Below are 19,631 nucleotides of genomic sequence, written 5' to 3' on the forward strand. Positions count from 1 at the left end.
GAGGAAAAAAGATGAGATGTTAACTGTGTCGGGCTCGGACATAAATTTCTTAATACCTGTCGGACGCGGGCCAGCCTCGGACAGAAACATTTGGCCCGATCCGGACTCTAGTGCAGATCCTGTGTGGAGCCGCATGTTTGGACAAATGTCCGTCTGTGGTCACGTGCTGTCGCTCCACATCTGGGAGTGCAAAAACCTTTACAAGATTTTAACTCCCCAAAGAAGAAAAACTTAGACTCCAATTCCACCAGTTTCCATCAACACAGGCGTAGCTTTCGCAATATATTTAGAAGAGGTAGATTTGTCCCCCCCCGTAAAAAATATGAAAGACAACTCCCTCTGTCCCCTAATTGGTTGACACTGAGGCTGCATAAAAAAGGCAGCGAAAAAGGCGACAAAAAGGCAGCGAAAATGGTGACAAAAAGGCGATAAAAAGCAAGCGAAAAAGGGTGATAAAAAGCGAGCGAAAAAGGTGACAAAAAGTCAGCGAAAAGGACGACAAAAAGGCAGCGAAAAGGGTGACAAAAAGGCGACAAAAGGCAACAAAAAAGGCGACAAAAAGGCAGCGAAAAGGGTGATAAAAAGCGAGCGAAAAAGGTGACAAAAAGGAAGCGAAAAGGACGACAAAAAGGCAGCGAAAAGGGCGATAAAAAGCGAGCGAAAAAGGTGACAAAAGGGCGACAAAAAGGGCGACAAAAAGGCAGCGAAAAGGGCGATAAAAAGCGAGCGAAAAAGGTGACAAAAAGGCAGCGAAAAGGGCGACAAAAAGGCAGCGAAAAGGGTGATAAAAAGCGAGCGAAAAAGGTGACAAAAAGGCAACGAAAAGGGTGATAAAAAGTGAGCGAAAAAGGTGACAAAAAGGCAGCGAAAAGGGCGACAAAAAGGCAGCGAAAAGGGTGATAAAAAGCGAGCGAAAAAGGTGACAAAAAGGCAACGAAAAGGGTGATAAAAAGTGAGCGAAAAAGGTGACAAAAAGGCAGCGAAAAGGGCGACAAAAAGGCAGCGAAAAGGGCGATAAAAAGCGAGCGACAAAGGTGACAAAAAGGCGACAAAAAGCAAGCGAAAAAGGCGACCAAAAGACGACAAAAGGCAGCAAAAATGTGGCTAGCTGTTCTCTAAAATAACGTTGTCAAACTTGGTTTGTTGTTTAGTCCCCAAAAAAACCCTTTGTTTATGTCCAGTATACCAGGATGTAGATGAGATATTTAGGTTCTTCTACTGGAGATAAACACACACACCTGGTGCACAGAGATCACTTTTGGCTCAAAACTTAACGCTTAAAAACCAAAACGTAGCGATGTAAATGTAGCCTAAACCTACGACCTTTGTCCATCAATACGCCCTGTCTGATCTGGGTTCGTGGCTCTCAGTGTACATGAGGCCGGTTATCTTGAGACTTTGGACTTTGGACTTTTTAAAGAGCCTTTATATTGTTCAGATGCTATGAACGTGCAGCACGGACTGATTACACTTCCTGCACACGTCTACAAACAGAAGAAAGGACGACAAGCGAGGTTTCGGAAGTTATTATCGGGACTGATCGACCGCCTGAAGATCTCGTTTAGTTTGGGAATTTGTGTCTCTGCTCTTCTGTGCACACGGGCAGTGGTGTAATGTAACTAAAGTACATTTACTCCAGTACTGTACTTTAAGTCCAGATGTTGAGGTACTTTGTACTTTACTTGAGTCTTTCTACTCCGCTACATTTCAGAGAGAAATATTGGACTTTTTACTCCACTACATTCATCTGTTACAGCTTTAGTTACTAGTTACTTTAGTTACTCCGCTACATTCATCTGTTCCAGCTTTAGTTACTAGTTACTTTAGTTACTCCGCTACATTCATCTGTTCCAGCTTTAGTTACTAGTTACTTTAGTTACTCAGCTACATTCATCTGTTCCAGCTTTAGTTACTAGTTACTTTAGTTACTCCGCTACATTCATCTGTTCCAGCTTTAGTTACTAGTTACTTTAGTTACTCCGCTACATTCATCTGTTCCAGCTTTAGTTACTAGTTACTTTAGTTACTCCGCTACATTCATCTGTTCCAGCTTTAGTTACTAGTTACTTTAGTTACTCCGCTACATTCATCTGTTCCAGCTTTAGTTACTAGTTACTTTAGTTACTCCACTACATTCATCTGTTACAGCTTTAGTTACTTTAGTTACTAGTTACATGTAGTTTATAAAATCTGATGTGTGATTCTAAAGTAAACTAGCCGACAATATAACGGACTACCAGCCCACAGCTGAGATGTCCACGTTCTAAACTGGGAGGATTCTTCTTTACTTTTAATACTTTAACTACATTTACCTGACGATGCTTACAGACTTTTACTGAAGTAACATTTTCAGTGCAGGACTTTTTCTCGTTTACTTGTTACTTTACTTGTAACAGAGTAGGTTTCCAGTGTGCTATTAGTACTGCGACTGAAGTGAAGGATCTGATACTCTCTTCCACCCCTGCAGATGGGAAGCTGCGAGGGCCTGTCCCCCTCTCTGCACAGATCCAGATACGTCAGCTGGTGCGTGGACTCGGCCGAGTCACCCACACCTGAAGCTACGCCTCTGACAGCAGCGGGTAATATCTCCAAACTCCCATTTTGTAAAAGGGAAGATTTCCATGCCTTTTTTCAATCATAAAGCAGGCAGAGGTTATATATAAATACTGTGAAAGGATTAAAATACAGAGACATGCACACAGCCTGTATTTAGAAACACAAAGTGCTTCACAAATAAATGTAAAGGTCCCATGGCATGAAAATGTCCCTTTATGATGTTTTTTAACATTAATATGAGTTCCCCCCCAGCCTGCCTATGGCCCCCCAGTGGCTAGAAATGGCGATAGGTGTAAACCGAGCCCTGGGTATCCTGCTCTGCCTTTGAGAAAATGAAAGCTCAGATGGGCCGATCTGTCCCACCCATGAGAACGAGAACATGAGATGGAAAAATATAAATACAGATAACAATAAAGATATACATAGAGCCATGATGAGTGGTGGGTAATTGAGACAGGAACAGAAAAAGAAAACTACAACATTATCGGGTGGTGCAGGTGTTGTCCTATGATCTCGGGAGATGCAACATTCAGCTAAAAGAGAGCAGAGTCGGCAATATGACATTAACAGAGGACTTTCCTAAGAATGAGGTCCTTAGACTCAAAAGTATCCAATTGCATTCTTAAGCAGCAGGGAGAAAGTCTCTTTGGCCGATATAAGGCGACACCAAACAAAGGAGATCTTCAGTAAGCTATCCGGACCTTACTCAGGTTTTACATCTGATTCTGACTCTTGTGGATTTTTCTAAGACTTTTTGGGAATTTTTGTCATACTTAGAAAAGTATTTCGCAGTTGGCGTCTGGGTCCGATCCACTAATCTGGCCTTGGTGTCGGATCCATAATTTACTACAACAAGGGGGCCTCCAAATTATTGTTCATTTTTTTGCAAGAATTAAAAAGTCTTGACATGAATCCAACATATTTTGGGCAAATATACTGTAAATCTCCACTGCTTACTGGCCTGTAGGTAAGGTAGTCACTAAGGGCCATCCACATACACAGTTCATCCTAAGGATTCAATGGGCCACATGTATGTGTAACATTAAAACGTGATTTATAAAAATCATGCCAACAATTATTAGGCTATTTTGATACCTCAGTATTCTAAGCCAACAAAATATGTATAAAGGCTTTAGGCCGCCCTATAAGATAAGTTAAGATATAAGATATACTTTATTGTCCCCGAAGAGAAATTAGTTTTGGACTCTGTCCGTCCCTTTACAAAGACAACACAAAATACCGAAAATAAGCATCTTTCAACACATAGCTACTCTCACGCAACACAAAACATGCTCTCATATACATCAGACAGGTACTTGTATAGTAAGCACATTAACTACTCCTTTTAGTGGCAGTTTTTAATTGAACAACCCTGTATGTATTGCACAAAATGACAATGCACTGACATAATGCACAACCCCAATAGCCTACGTATTGCACAAATCCCATTTCCACATAACCTATGCAGTACACAATGACATATTGAACCCATTGACAATATTGAGCCCGTGTATTGAAACACTAACATTTTACTACACGTTACTACACGTTATTGTCAGTCCTTCCAGAAAAATGCGGAGTTTTTTTGTGATTGTCCTTGATTATGCGGCATGTTTTCCTAAAAAATGCGATGGAATATGCTATATATGATATTTATGCAAATTTATGCGATGAAATTGCGGGAACTTGCAAAAACGTTTTATGAAAAAGAGAAAATAAAGTGATTCCCCCCCAACACCTTGCTTTTCGATAATGTTCACGTCGCGTAATTACGTCACTTCATAACGTTCCCAATGGCAACAGGGGAAAATGGCTGCTCTTGTGTGAAGTAAACGCAACATTTTTCAACTTTATGCTAAGATATATTATGGGACTTTTATGGGACGATCCGTTCTGCACATGCGCAAAATGTTCGCGCATACGCTGTTGTACGAGGATTCACGACACTGCACGATCTGTTCCACGCTTCCGGTCGACAGCCAAGCTAACGTCAGTTTAGCTAACAGGTAATTCGGCTAACCGCTAGCTGAGACAGCATGTAATAACTTTAAAAAACCCTCAAAATAAAACTTGAAAATAAACTTTAACATATATAACAGCTGTTACGTCAGTTCTACTTTACTTGTGCTCATTTAAAATATAATCACTCAATACTTGTCTTTATTGTTATTACTGTAAAGTCTTAATTTAGCTGTAGCCTGCTTCTCCCATTAAGTTTGACTTAACGTTAATTTAGACTGAATCTAGCTGTCAGCTAGCGGTTAGCCGAATTAGCTGTTAGCTAAACTAACGTTAGCTTCCCGGTGGAGGCTAGCCATAGGCTAGCGTGGAACAAATCGTGCAGGTCGTATCCTCGGTAAAACAGGATTATCTTGCGCATGCAACGAAAATGCGTGGATTATGACGTATTTGAAAAAATGCGACCCCCGCATAAATGTGCAGACTTTGGCTGATTATGCGTTGAATTATGTGATTGCATAATCATGTTTTTCTGGAGGGACTGTATTGTAGGCCCGGTTTAATATGCAACTTCATTTTATACAGTAGATGTAGTGGGGGGGGTCCCTGCTCCGTCTCTATTTCAGTTAAGGGGTCCTTGGCTTAAAGGAACACGCCAACTTATTGGGACTTTATCTTATTCACTGTAACCCCCAGAGTTAGACTAGTCCATACATACCCTTCTCATCTCTTATTGGGTCTTTATCTTATTCACTGTAACCCCCAGAGTTAGACTAGTCCATACATACCCTTCTCATCTCTTATTGGGACTTTATCTTATTCACTGTAACCCCCAGAGTTAGACTAGTCCATACATACCCTTCTCATCTCTTATTGGGACTTTATCTTATTCACTGTAACCCCCCCAGAGTTAGACTAGTCCATACATACCCTTCTCATCTCTTATTGGGACTTTATCTTATTCACTGTAACCCCCAGAGTTAGACTAGTCCATACATACCCTTCTCATCTCCGTGAGTGCTGTAACGCTGTCTGACGGCTCCAGCATTAGCCTAGCTTAGCACAGATCCTGCAGGTGACTGGTTCCAACTAGCCTACTGCTCCGAATTGTGACAAAAGTGACAAAATAACTCCAACATGTGCCTGAGAATATAGTTCCCGGTTTGTTTACAGTTAGAAGATGGCTGTGTCTCATGTTACGTTGTTTTGTGTACACGCTGTGACTCTATAAATCACAACATGTAAATAGGAACATGTTGGTGTTATTTTGTCACTTATTCTGAGCAGTAGGCTAGTTGGAACCAATCACCTGCAGGATCTGTGCTAAGCTAAGCTAATGCTGGAGTCGTCAGACAGCGTTACAGCACGCACGGAGATGAGAAGGGTATGTATGGACTTGTCTAATTCTGGGGGTTACGCTGAATAAGATAAATTCCCAATAAGTCGGCGTGTTCCTTTAAAACACGTTGAAGACCCCTGCCTCAAACTTTAACAACAGTATGCTTACTGTAAATGAACAGTAGTTTTCTGGCGAAAGAAGATGCCAATATATTACGGTAAATTTACATTTTTCTTGCTCTCTGTGATCCGCTCCAGAGGAATCTGGTTCAGGACCGGTCCCGCTTCTCCTTGTGTCCCTACCAGAAACCAGCGGAGGAGAACCAAGCGCGACCCTTCCCCACCGACGCTCACAGAGGACACATCCACGCTCCCGGCGCTCCCGGCTCAAGCCTCGCCGCGGCGCTGCTCTGCACGACCACGTTCGCAAGGCCTCCAAAAGTCAGGGCGGTGACGATGATGATGAGGAGGAGGAGGAAGAGGAGGAACGGAGAAACAAGGAGGACTTGTCTCTTCTGCAGCCAGAGAGCAGAAGCTTCCTGCTTCCCAGAAGCAGTCCGGTCATCTCCAGACGCCACAGGCCCGTTTCCTGGCACGACCTGCGCGCCGACAGCTCGGACCCACCAAGGTAACTATACACTTTAGCTGTGTTTGAAACCCTTCCCACTTTTTAGAAACGAAAACTCCGCTCCGTTCAGTTTTCGCGGTGACTTCTGCTTCTTCTTCTCCTTGCGGGAAAACACGACCGCGTTGCTTGGTGGGTATACGGAGTGAAATGTAGGGCACATCCAACGGGGGGGTAAGCTTCGCTTCAGAACGCAAACCTCCGATGGCGCCATTTTGTTGCTACGAAGCGATCACCTCTTGTTAGCATTCCGCTGACCGCCATTTTTTTTTTTAGGGTCACTTGACTGTGAATAACTTTACATCTGAAATGGTTGGAGACTCTATTTGTCCGTTGTTTAGTTCTAAAGAAACACAACAATGTATAAAAGGCTCCATTACCTTGTAGCTCACGTTATGGCTCCGTAGCAGACGCTTTTGTAAATATAAGCTAACGATTGGGTCATAACCACGAGACTTACTGTCACACAGTAGAGGAATTACCGTATAGTACAGGAGAAGCTCGCAGGCAGTTTTGACTTCCATTATCTGTTTAGGTTTAATTACTAATGTTAACTAGCATGTTAGTGATCAGTAATTAGCCTGTGTCTATGTTATCTCCTTACATATACCTACACTCTCCGTCTCTGTAAGATTGGGAATGATTGAGATTTCTCTCGGCACAGCTACCAGAAGACTTCACACTTTCAGACACGTTGCTCACGTCACATCTACGTTGTCTCTGTCAGTTGGAGGCTGCTCAGTAAAGCAAGAGATCACCGGAAAAGTGCTTCTAATATCCTTCACTGGTCTCCGTCCAGAGCAACGGGGTCTATTGGTCCATTATATACTGTCTATTGGCACATCGTATGTACGGTCAAATTAGCTGGGCATTGTGGGTATTTTGTAGGGGACTACAGCATATAGTGTGTCGGTACACGATCCGTTCATGCGCAAAATGTTCGAGTGTTGGAGTTTAGTATACAATGTGTGATTTGGAGCATGAAATTAACTGTTTTGCCAATCGTGTGTTGTAGGTGTGTTGGTGCGTTAAGAGTTCAGGAAAGTTGTTAAAAATATAAAAAAAAAAATTGTCATAGCGATCGTGAAAAACTGTATAACTATGGCCACCCAAAAAAAATAAAAATAAATGCTTGTGACACAGTGAGTTGATGTGTAAGAGGTTATTGAAAATATACCAGCAATTGTTCCACTGACAGTAATGGACCAGAACCACGTCAATACTTTAATTTAACACTTTATTTAAAAGCTGGGTAAAAAGAAAAGATAAAAAAAAACAGTTCTCCGCCGACAATGTCCCCCTATGCCAATCCGCGTTGCGATACCCACACTGGAGGCATGGGGGGGAAGCAAACAGCAAACAGCCAGCCACAAATACTCTATAAACAAAGCATCAGGCTGTTTTTGAGATTTCACATGAACAACCATAAGTTACTCAGGCTACCGAAGAATACCAGAATTCCTCCGTTCAATTAGACCTTAGCGACGAACCCCAAGCTTCCATTCCTTAACAAACAGCCATGTATATGGGCTCTTCCAGTCTCTCCACTGCTGGCTGTTCCGATTTAACAGGAGAGAGAGGAGCGAGAGAGGTTAGGATCATCTTCAGCCAGAGAGGACATTATTTCTTCAGCTTCTTCTTGCATTGTCACCCCAGTGGGCGGTGTGCTAACTAACAGGGCTTGCAACAGGTGAATTAGTCGTGCTATTAATGTCATCGCTACACAATTTCTTAGTAAAACCAAAATTAATTAAACTGCTGTTTTCTTTTTGCCATGGCTATATGATGCTTACTGCAGAATGGATTTCAAGGACTTGCGCGCCGATTAATGGCCTCCGACGTTTATAGTCTTCCTACGAATCTTTGAGTTAACATGTACTAAACATGAGTTGAATTTGCAATTTCACAACAAGAATAGCATGTATAGTTATTAGGGCTGAACGATTAATTGCATTTGCGATAATATCGCGATATGTTAAAACGCGATTTCCTAATCGCAAAGGCTGCGATTTGGTCTCAATTTGGTGACTCGCGAGAGCAAATCAGTCTGCACTACGCAGAGAAAGCACCAACTTAGCACGCTAACGCTACACCGTACCTTGAGCTGATCTGTCATTCAAACAACTCTGAGTTGAAGTTTAAATCTTTTACAGCCATTTTATTAAAATGAAGGGTTTTGTTCGGGCTCGAGTCCATACATGCAGTTAATGGACACAGGCACGCAGAACTGAAGGCTCGGTTGGCAACGAGCTAGCTCTGATTAGCGGTTAACTCCGGTTAGCGGTTAGCTCCGTTATAAAGATATGGGTGGAGGAGCTGCCACTGAGAGGGGTAACAACCAGACTGATAAATGACGGTTCGGGGAGCTTGCACAGCAGCGTGGCCGCGGGGTTTAAACGGTTTTATTAGTACAGTTAATCCCACGGCAAGACCAGCAGCAGCTAACGTAACGATAGCCTCTCTGAGCTAGTGCAGTGTTGACGGTGTCATGCACACGGCACGCAACTTCACGAGGGGGAGGGGCTGGAGGCAGCTCCTCAGTGCACTGTAAAAAACTACTTGCGTGTGTGTGTGTGTGTGTGTGTGTGTGTATATATATATATATATATATATATATATATATATATAAACTATATTTTTACTTATTTAACTGTCTAGTGTGTAATTGTGTGTTGTTCATACTATACAATGATTTATTGTTTTTCTTTGTTGAATAATACAGAAGACAAAGAGCTTAAAAAAATAATCGAATATCGAATCGCAATCGCAATATTTGGGGAAAAAATCGCAATTAGATTATTTTCAAAAATCGTTCAGTCCTAATAGTTATCTTTATTGAAGTGAAATCGCCTTCATGCATGAATGATATTCCTGCAGTTTTACACATAATAATCCACGATGATCACATTACACAAAACTGAAATTGCACCTCAAAATGACACATTGTCAATATTTTGATGGTAGGATCCTCATCTAATAACAGCAACAGCCTTTTTCAGTTTTTTTGTCTTATTAAGGGGAGCCGAGCTCCCCCTAGCTCCCCCGTAGTTCGCACCCTGTCCATCAGTTGGTTTCTGTTCCGTGTTCCTGCCTCCTCGTCCGTGTTCCTTCCACTTGTGGCCATGTTGCTGTCCTGTCTTTCGGTCCCCCGTCGCTCAGTGGTGGGGGGTGGCGCGGGACTATCCCTCGCTGTCTGACCGTCTTCCCCTCCTTCCTGGTTTCTGTTCCGCTGCCGATCACATGTCTCACTGCATCACATCCTCCTGCACGCCCATAGAGCGTCTCCACAGGCCTCGCAGATCTCAGCCGTGCTCTGTCCTATCCGCCACCAGTCCCGCGCCACCCGCGGCCCACATTTTACCACTCCTGCCCTTACTGCTCGCTTCCTCCCTCTTCCTCTTTCACTGCTCTCCCCTGCATCTTCTCTCTTTTCACTGCCCCACCGGTCTCTCTGCCACACCTGTCTTCCCTCATTCATTATTTTTTCCGCACCTGTCTTTACTCAGCCCATCAGTCCAGGCCGTGCTGCGTCAAAGTCAAAGGGAGGGGGCGTGGTCTCGCCATAGTGGTGTACGTGTACATAAATATGTATCGACCCGGCATGCAGTAGATTATAAAAACACGGGCCAAGCAAACAGGATTAAATTAAACATTCAAACACTAAAATCCTTAAACACACACATGCAATTACTTAATAAAAACCACACCGGCAAGGCAATTCACATGCAACAATAACATCAGTGGCATACAGGGGTATTATTATATATTAAGATTCTTCACCTTTGACACTTGCATTTACTAAACCCAACAAAACAAAAATGTAAAGGGTTCAAGAGAAACTGCAGTGCAAAACACAATCTCTGATCAATACAATCACTATTGTCTATTGTTATAAGGGCTAACCTGACACATAAAATAATGCAGTTTCTGTAATTCCGTGGGATGTTATGTCTTGTGTGATATTGTTCTATGATTGACTAAATGTTCCTGTTGGAAGAGAACATGGGTTAGTGTTTTGGAAGAATTATTTAGATTTTGAGACATGATTGCATTGTTTTGGTGGACATAGTGTATTGTGTTAGGGAATTATTGTATTTAGAAAATCAGTGTTGGAGTTTAGTTTACAATGTGTGATTTGGAGCATGATATTCACTGTTTTGCCAGTCGTGTGTTGTAGGTGTGTTGGTGCGTTAAGAGTTTAGGAGAGTTGTTAAAAGTATTGAAAAAAATTGTCATAGCGATCGTGAAAACACTGTAACGGTTAACCTTTGTGTTGTCTTCCTGTCGACCATGCAATTTTTTTGGTCATCTTTTTCGAAAAGTTGTTATAAGTATTGAAAGAATTGCCATTGCGATTGGAAAAAACTGCAGTTTCTTTTGCTGCAGAAATTCAATACAAAAAAATGAATGACCCATCTCGGAGTAGCTTTATAGAATGTATGGTTTATGAAAAAAAGTAGACAGAGACAGAAGTGTCCTGGTACTCCTCTTCCTCTCCCTCGTGAAGGCATTGTTCTTATTTTCTGTGTTCATTTACAGTATATTGTTCCAATAGGTCCTCTCTAACTGTATGTACTACCATATGATCATGTGATTGAAAGAACCTCAACACCTGAGTGTGTTTCCTAGAAGGGAATCAGCTGTGATTGATCTATTTGTATAACTTCAATCAGCTGTTTCTCAATAAATGCATGTATAAAATCCAGGGGATATATTTGAGTTTCAATTTACAATATGATCAGCTGTTCACTTTGACTTTAGCCTATAAGTTCGGTTTAGAACATGTTGTTATCTGTTCTGACATACTATACAGTGTGGAAGCATTTGTAAATTTGGCAGTACATATCCATTGTTTTGGTTTTGTGGAGCTTGTGTGTAAAAGAAGTTCAAACATTTTAAATGTGTGATAACTGTATGCATTTTGTGTCAAAGCAACAAGAAATGTGTTAATTGTATAGCCTACACAGACGGATGTTGTGCTAACTGTGTTAAGAGTTTAGGAAAGTTGTTAAAAGTATTAAAAAAATTGTCATAGCGATCTTAAAAAACAGTAATGTAAACTCTCTACAAGGTCCATTTAGTTCCTGTTCTGGAGCTTTCAGTTGCATCACATTTGTAATTCACTTTAACCCCAAATTACAAATCAGTATGTTAAACTTCAGGTTGCCATTGGAATAATATTCATACTTTATATTACATTTCCAGTTTAAGTTACTTTATGTGGGGGTTGTATGTGGTCATAGCACCTTTTAAAAGTTTAGAAAAATATAAAGCTTGGCCTGTGAGGACTGATACGCGCCGCTGTGACATCACCACTGGATGGCGCCACAGTACGGGATTTACAAACACAGTTTGGCTTCAACTGCTGAAACTCATGAGTAAAATGGACTACGGACACATTTAAAACACGGACGATGATCTCTCTGCTGTTAAAGTGTAGTAAAGTGTAGTGTAAAGTGTCCATCAGGGGTGGCAAACTCATTTTCCCAGAGGGCCACACTGGAAAAAGAGAATCACACCAAGGGCCAGACGGGGAGAGTTTATTGACGTGCTTTTTGATACCGCATGTCACTTTTTAAAAACATTTTGGTAGCTTTTTACCTCATTTTTGTTGTTTTTGTTGCAACTTTTTTGTGGCTTTCTCAGACATTTCTCACCTTTTTGTAAATTTGTTGCTTTTTCCGACATTTTTGCACGCTTTTTGTCTAATTTTTGTTGACATGAAGCCCTACAAAAGTCATCAAAAGAGTTCCTTAGCCGTCATACAATTTAGCAAATCAAGCAAAACAATGATATATATATATATTTTTTAACAACAACCAGTTTCTCAGCCTGAATATTAAACTCTCTCTCTTCTCCTGGGGGTATTTCTGAGTCTCAGAGTCGGCAAATCTGCACTTTCCTGTGTTTTTGGTTTGGCGCACAACTAGGCGAATCAGCTTTATCAGCCAGGTTTGCGCAAAGAAACAAGGAATTTGACTCCAGTTAATCTTCGCTCTCAAAGTACAACACTCACTTAACATATGAAGAATAAAAACAGAAAGGACAGTAAGAAATATATGTATAAAAAAATACTGTTAAGTATGCAATATCACAATACAGTAGAATTTTGAAATTTACCAAAAATATACAATAACAATTGAAGAGAGGGAAGGAATATTGCAATATCAGTGTGGTCTGAGATTTAAGATTTGAATATAAATACAGTGCAAGGCAGTTCAGTGCAATGGTGTAATATTAATAACAATTATGTAATCGTAAGATTGAAAATATAGCTCTCTCTGCAGAGATTTTTGCTGCCCTTTTCCTGACCCTGGACCGGTACAGGTCCTGGATGGAGGGAGAAGGTCAGCTCCAATGATCCTTTCTGCAGCCCTAATTGTCCGTTGCAGTCTGGTACTGTCCGGTTTGGTTGGCTGACCCAAACCAGACAGTGATGGAGGTGCAGATGGCAGACTGGATGACGAGTAGAAAGTGGTCAGCAGCTCCTAAGGCAGATTAAACGTCCTTAGCTATGGCAGGAAGCAGAAAGGACCAGCTTGTTTCCTGATGTTGCATATTAGGGCGTTTACAAGTTCACAGTTTACTGTACATGACTTTCAGTCTTTGACACCTGATTTCCTGAAAGTTTTGTGGTAGTCTCCAGGCTGCGAGGAAACAGGAATTGAAAGAGAAAATTATAAAGGCAGTACTTATAGACGGGTTTCCTGTTTACAAACCTTACAGGGTGCGTGCGCATACCAGGGGCAGAAAGCCAGATTGGTGAGCTGGTCCGATAATGCAAACGCATTTTTGTCTCAGTGCACATTGTCTTAGTCCCTTCATTTCGTCATGACATTTATATAACACATACTCTATGGTCTTACAAAGCTAACGTTTTGGACCGATTACAATTTAATCATTTGCTGTGAGCTGGAGAGCTCTCGTTATGAGAAGCTAGCTATAGCTCTGTTTGCCATTCATTCCAATGGGGAAACATCGCTGCTAGAATTTCGACATGCATTCCGGTGGCGTATTCCTTTATGCTTTCCTTATTGTTTGTATATAACTGCTGACTCAATAAAACATGATTTTACCCACATAACAAAATTTGTCTGGCCCACCACAGGGCCACATCCTTGCTACAATTCTGGCCCAGTTCTGGCTGGGTCCCCGGCCCAAAACTGGTCCACACATGGAAAATAGACACAAAAACAGTCCCTCCGGCCCAGATGAGGCCCACGCCCTGTAAAATGATTTGTTTTGTTTATGTGGCCCAGTTCTGGCCCAGACACTGTAAAGTGACAGTGTTTTATTTGGCCCAGACACTGTAAAGTGACAGTGTTTTATTTGGCCCAGATACTGTAAAGTGACAGTGTTTTATTTGGCCCAGACACTGTAAAGTGACAGTGTTTTATTTGGCCCAGACACTGTAAAGTGACAGTGTTTTATTTGGCCCAGACACTGTAAAGTGACAGTGTTTTATTTGACCCAGACACTGTAAAGTGACAGTGTTTTATTTGGCCCAAACACTGTAAAGTGACAGTGTTTTATTTGGCCCAGATACTGTAAAGTGACAGTGTTTTATTTGGCCCAGATACTGTAAAGTGACAGTGTTTTATTTGGCCCAGATACTGTAAAGTGACAGTGTTTTATTTGGCCCAGATACTGTAAAGTGACAGTGTTTTATTTGGCCCAGATACTGTAAAGTGACAGTGTTTTATTTGGCCCAGATACTGTAAAGTGACAGTGTTTTATTTGGCCCAGATACTGTAAAGAGACAGTGTTATGTGGCCCAGTTCTGGCCCAGGCACTGTAAGACAGATCTGGCTGAGACTCGGCTTGGTCCCCGGGCCAGATGTGGTCCAGAAACTACGACATGTTTCTTGCTGGTTCCAATGTTGACTCTGGAGGAAGAAATGACACACACACACACACACACACACACACACACACACACACACACACACACACACACACACACACACACACACACACACACACACACACACACACACATCCATTAATGCCAAACCAAAACACTTTGAGTAAGCAAACTTTTCTTAATATTATATTATCTTAATATTATATTAATATTTATCTATCGCCCTTAGTTGAAATATATATAAACAGAAAGGACAGTAAGAAATATATGTATAAAAAAATACTGTTAAGTATGCAATATAACAATACAGTAGAATTTTTAAATTTACCAAAAATATACAATAACAATTGAAGAGAGGGAAGGAATATTGCAATATCAGTATGGTCTGAGATTTAAGATTTGAATATATATATATATATATATATATATATATATATATATATATATATATATATATATATATATATATATATGTGCACTGGAGCAGTTATAATAATAAAACAAGATAATTAATTAAATTTACACAATGAGATCGCACTCATCTAGCCTATTTGTGATAACATACCAGAATGTTTTCTGATAGCCTATCATCACAAACGACCTAATTGTTATAAAGATATTAAAATACAATTCTTCTTGACAATTTACAACAGCTTCTAAATGTTATACAACACTGTAATGAACATTAAATTTAATTACTTGCCTTTTCTGCCGCTGAAAATGTTCCTCCCGAAAATGAAATCTTCTGCAGACTGCAAATCTCCGGCAGAGTCCTAGAATTTAACCGCCAAAACCTTTTTTTCATGAGTTCCATAATTCTCACTGTGACAAAACGAACTCGGGCCGATGGTAAAAATACACAGCTAGACCGAGTACGGAACTGACACTAGTACAACTGCTTCTAGCCGACACTGGCCCATTAATAAAACGCTGTATTTGAGCCAGCGCAAGTAAAACTGCTTTAAGCCGACACTGGCTCTTAATAAAAAGCTGTATGTCAGCCAGAAGTGTTGTGTACACAGTCGGCACGACTCTGGCCCATTATCTTTACTCCGATGCCGACACTGAGCCGACAGTAGCGCTTTTCAGCCGGAATCGGCCCAAATGTGCTTGCTATCTGGGTAGTTGGATCTGTTTGTCGGTCTTTAATTTTGCAGTGTTACTGTGATATATATGTATGGCTATAATTATCATTTTAGGCTAATGTAATAGCCCGTGTTAGCAGCAGGGTTACTCCTGAGTGTACCCTTATGGTTGGTTTATGTCTTAAAATAATGGCCAGGATTTCTGGGAAAAGGTACGATATGTTAGTTTCAAAACATCACTGCAGGTTGATTGTGTTTCGCAGCAGAGGTTGATTGTGGGCGAGAGCGCGACAACACTGTCTTGGTTAGCTCGCCGAAGCTCTACTGCCACTGTCTCGGCAACGTTAGCTAATGTCCGCTAGCTAATGTAGGCTAACTATAGCCAGTTAGCTTTGTATGTAACGTAACAAAAACCCACCCATCTCAGAGGAGCGAAGCTTAATATTTCATTCAATAAAGTTATGTACAAAAGGAGCACTAACGCCACAGGTCTTATGTTGGCAACGTGGACGCAGATATAGTAAACTCCGAAGGCAGTCGTAATATTTACCTAGTAGGCTAGGTTAACACTGTTGCGCTAACGTTAGCAAAACATCGGCGTAGCTTTAGCTAGCTGTCTAAACTTGTCTCGAGTCCGGACCTTTAATTGTCTATGGTCCGGACTCGAGTACCACAGCCCTGACAGGTAGATATCACTGAGCTGAACAACAACAAGCTGCAACTTTTCTGACTGATACAATGGGAGCCTGACTCTTGCACACGACCCCAATCTGCCCCTCTGATGGCTTGAAGCCATAACCTCCGCCGGTTTTTGGCAAAAGCATGCTTCCCCCTAGGTGTGTTAAACATCAGGCACCCATCACTGGCTCTGTTTGTACAATTAACTACGTAACAACTCCTTGGCATTTTGACTTACGCTACGCCGCTACTAGCTAGCTAGCTAGCTACACAAAACACGTCTTCTTTCTGCCCCCCGGTTGCGTGCGCTAGCAGTGATGACGTTGACGAGAAACCCATGTATTGTGGCTGTTTTATTGTTATGCAGCGAAATATATCTATAAAAAAGGAAAGCGCAAGCAGGTTTTCTTGGATGAACAGGTGCTGCTGCTGCTTTCAGTGTTAAAGAAATGTTATTGTCACCCCCCCAAACAAGTCTGTCATTTTTCCACACAAACACATTCTGGCCCACAGGTTTATAGAACTGGAGTGTGTGAGGTTGTAGGTTTATTCCCCTGATAGATAGGACTAAAGTGAAACATAACTTCTTATAGCTCCGGCTCCCCGTCCCCTGCCTCTGGTTCGCTGTCTCTGGATCAGTGTGGGCGCCTGGCAGACACCAGCGGGGAGGATGTGGGACCCAAAGCGAACCCCTGTCACCAGCCGTCCCCTCGGGAGGACAAGAAGACGCACTGTGTCTCCGCCTCAACAGACCCCAACCGTCTCCAGCTTCCCTTCAGTGGACAGCCGGGGCAAGGCTCATCAGGTAGACAAAATCACTACAGGTGTATCTTTAGTGGCTGTGTACACCTGCTGTTTCCCAGAGACCTCTGTGTTTACCCAGAAACCCCTTTCTCCCCAACTCCCTGCTCCCTACAAACAGGAAACAATGCCTACTGAAAAATAATTATAATTATAAAAAATTCAAAAGGTTCGGCAAAAACCCAACCCCGTCAAAAAGCCCAATATTCAGCTGAATCCGAAGCCGAATCCTGGATTCGGTGCATCCCTACTGCAAACATGAACCCATTAGCTGTCAACTACTAAATGAATTGCCAACTATTTGGATAGGTTTACCTAAGGGTTAGCCTTGAGTCATTTTATTATGGGAAAAAAGTACAACTTGTGATTTCAGCTTGTTAATGTGAATATGTTGTAGTTTCTTCACTTCTCTGTGACAGTAACATGTAACTTTGACGTTTTATAGACCAAAGAACTTCCATTAATTGAGAAAATGTTCGACAGATTAATTGTAATGGAAAATAATCGGGGGTTTTTGCATTTGTGTCTGTGTGTGTGCGTCTGTGTATGTGTGTGTGTGTGTGTGTGTTGGTGCGTCTGTTTGTGCGTCTGTTTGTGTGTGTGTGCGCTTTGCCAGGCCTCTCCACCTCAACCCAACCCAGCAAAGAAAGAGGGAGCAGTGATATCTCCGAATTCTCTGCAGACATCTTTAAGAGCAGTTGTGAGCTGGAAAAGGTACAGTTACAGTTTTTATTACTTTATTTATTTATTTTTGATTAGGACAATGCACATTAATCAACATTTCTGTAAATGCGCCAGTGTTAGCCAGTCAGCTAATTTTCAACTGTAGTCCTACTTAGGTCTATCCCTGACTAAAGAAATTCTTAGCTGACTAACACTCATATGATTTTGAGTTAGTTAAAAAGATAGCTTAGAAAGACAGTACCGTTCACGTATACATGCGGGCGCCATCTTGGGAAAAGAATCATGACCAGTCGAACGACGAACGCAACCAGTAACCACAGTACAACCCGGTCTCACGCCAGGTCGTGAAATAGTCACGTTATTTTGATTTATTAATTTGTGTACAGGTCACGATTTTGTCGTTTATTTCGTGTACACGCCACAAAGTTTGAACGTCTACAGGTCACGATTTTCGAACGCAACAGCGGGGAAATGAGGCGCCACAATAACGGGACGGTTGTGGTAAGGAAGAGAATAACGAGGAAAGGAACTGCACCACGCGGGACGCGATGCCCGGTCTCCGTAGTGAAAGTCCCGTGTTGTTTGACCCATCCACTCCCCCCCGACCAACCTCCCTGCGCGGACTTTCGTCTTATCGATACTACTCGCTACCGTCATCGTTCTGTGATCACGAAATATGCTTCCCATTGAAATACATTGCTTTAAAATTCGTAATCGCCACAGGAAAAAAAATAACATTTACGTGTCCTGTCCACGACTTAATAGATTCAATAACGTAACCATATAACGAACTGCCATGAGACCGGGCTGCACAGTAACACAAGATGGCGCCTGCCTGTATACATGAACGGTACTGTCTTTCTAAACTATCTTTTTAATAAACTGTCTGTCCACTTACAAAGTTCTCAATGCTTCGGTTTACATGTAGGGACCCTCATTATGCTACAGTGGAAGTGTGGTGCTATTTTGAGCCTTTTTAGGGGTGTAGAAATAGTGATTTATTTTTACTTTCCTCGTGCCCCGACGACTAGCGTTATAAGTTAATTAGCAGTTTGTGCTAAAACTGGTCACATTCGATTAGCATGAAAACATGTCCCAGAGAACGTTCGACTCAGTACACGTGTTATTAACCCCTAGGTTCATTTTGCGCTGGATTTGTCCTTTAAGGCCCAGATATACTTGCTTTTAACGTTTTCGCGTACGTAAGATGGCTGCCACGTGTATCCTGCGTTCTGTTAGAGCGTAGGTTGTGCACATCTTCAGAAATTAACGCTACACGTCTGCAAGATGCAGTTCAAGGCCGTAAGCATGAAGTGAACATTGCAAATCTACATAGGTGCCTGTAGTATGTTTAGCATATTAAAATATTGGAGGGGATGTGTAAAAGTACGCAGGGATGTATGTAAACATTGCAGGTTGCGCCGCTGCTTGTCTGCTTGTTAAAAAGCTCTTTAACACACATGATTCAAACAACATGCTAGCTCCGTCCGCGGGTTTAGCGATACTTAGTGTCCAGTAGGGCTGCCACCTCTTAGTCGATTAGTCGACTAATCGGTCGTTTTGGTCTTAGTCGACTAAGATTTCTTTAGTCGATTAGTCATTTTTTATGCTTATTAATGCTTAATTACTTATTTTGAAGAAACTTTTTTGGTAAATTTATGGTAAACACAAGATTTAAAGTGGTGCTTTTGCAGGATTAATTGTGGAGAAACTCAGTTTTACAGATGGTTAATTAACTACATTTATATTGTGCTTTTCTAGTCTTAACCACCTCTCAAAGCGCACAGCTCTGTCAATTAAATCAACTAATGGATTAGTCGACAAAATCCTATAAGTGTTAGTCGACTAAGAATTTCTTTAGTCGAGGACAGTCCTAGTGTCCAGCAACCAGTTTGTCTACGGATCGAGTCAAAATGTGCATTCTGATTAATAGTGGACGGGTTGTTGGTGAAATAACGTAAAATTAGTGCGAAAATAACTACTGTGAACAGAGCAGAGAGCAGAAAAGAGCTGCTATCGGCTATTGCTCCTGTGCACATTT

At 41.7% G+C, this 19,631-nt stretch overlaps 1 protein-coding gene across 2 annotated transcripts in view; it reads left to right on the forward strand.

Moving 5' to 3' along the window:
- The window catches only part of rubcnl (rubicon like autophagy enhancer), a 43,973-nt gene that overhangs the window by 7,870 nt on the left and 16,472 nt on the right, over window positions 1–19,631 (forward strand). Inside the window, exons 2-5 of one of the 2 annotated variants that reach the window (XM_028591457.1) lie at window positions 2,468–2,579; window positions 6,112–6,481; window positions 16,699–16,910; window positions 17,523–17,620. In XM_028591457.1, coding sequence (XP_028447258.1) covers window positions 2,468–2,579; window positions 6,112–6,481; window positions 16,699–16,910; window positions 17,523–17,620 — 792 coding nt within the window. The remainder of the gene's footprint in view (window positions 1–2,467; window positions 2,580–6,111; window positions 6,482–16,698; window positions 16,911–17,522; window positions 17,621–19,631) is intronic. The other variant, XM_028591459.1, reaches the window with a different exon arrangement.

Source organism: Perca flavescens, chromosome 11 (genome assembly GCF_004354835.1).
Source record: "Perca flavescens isolate YP-PL-M2 chromosome 11, PFLA_1.0, whole genome shotgun sequence".
Taxonomy (NCBI): Eukaryota; Metazoa; Chordata; class Actinopteri; order Perciformes; family Percidae; genus Perca; species Perca flavescens.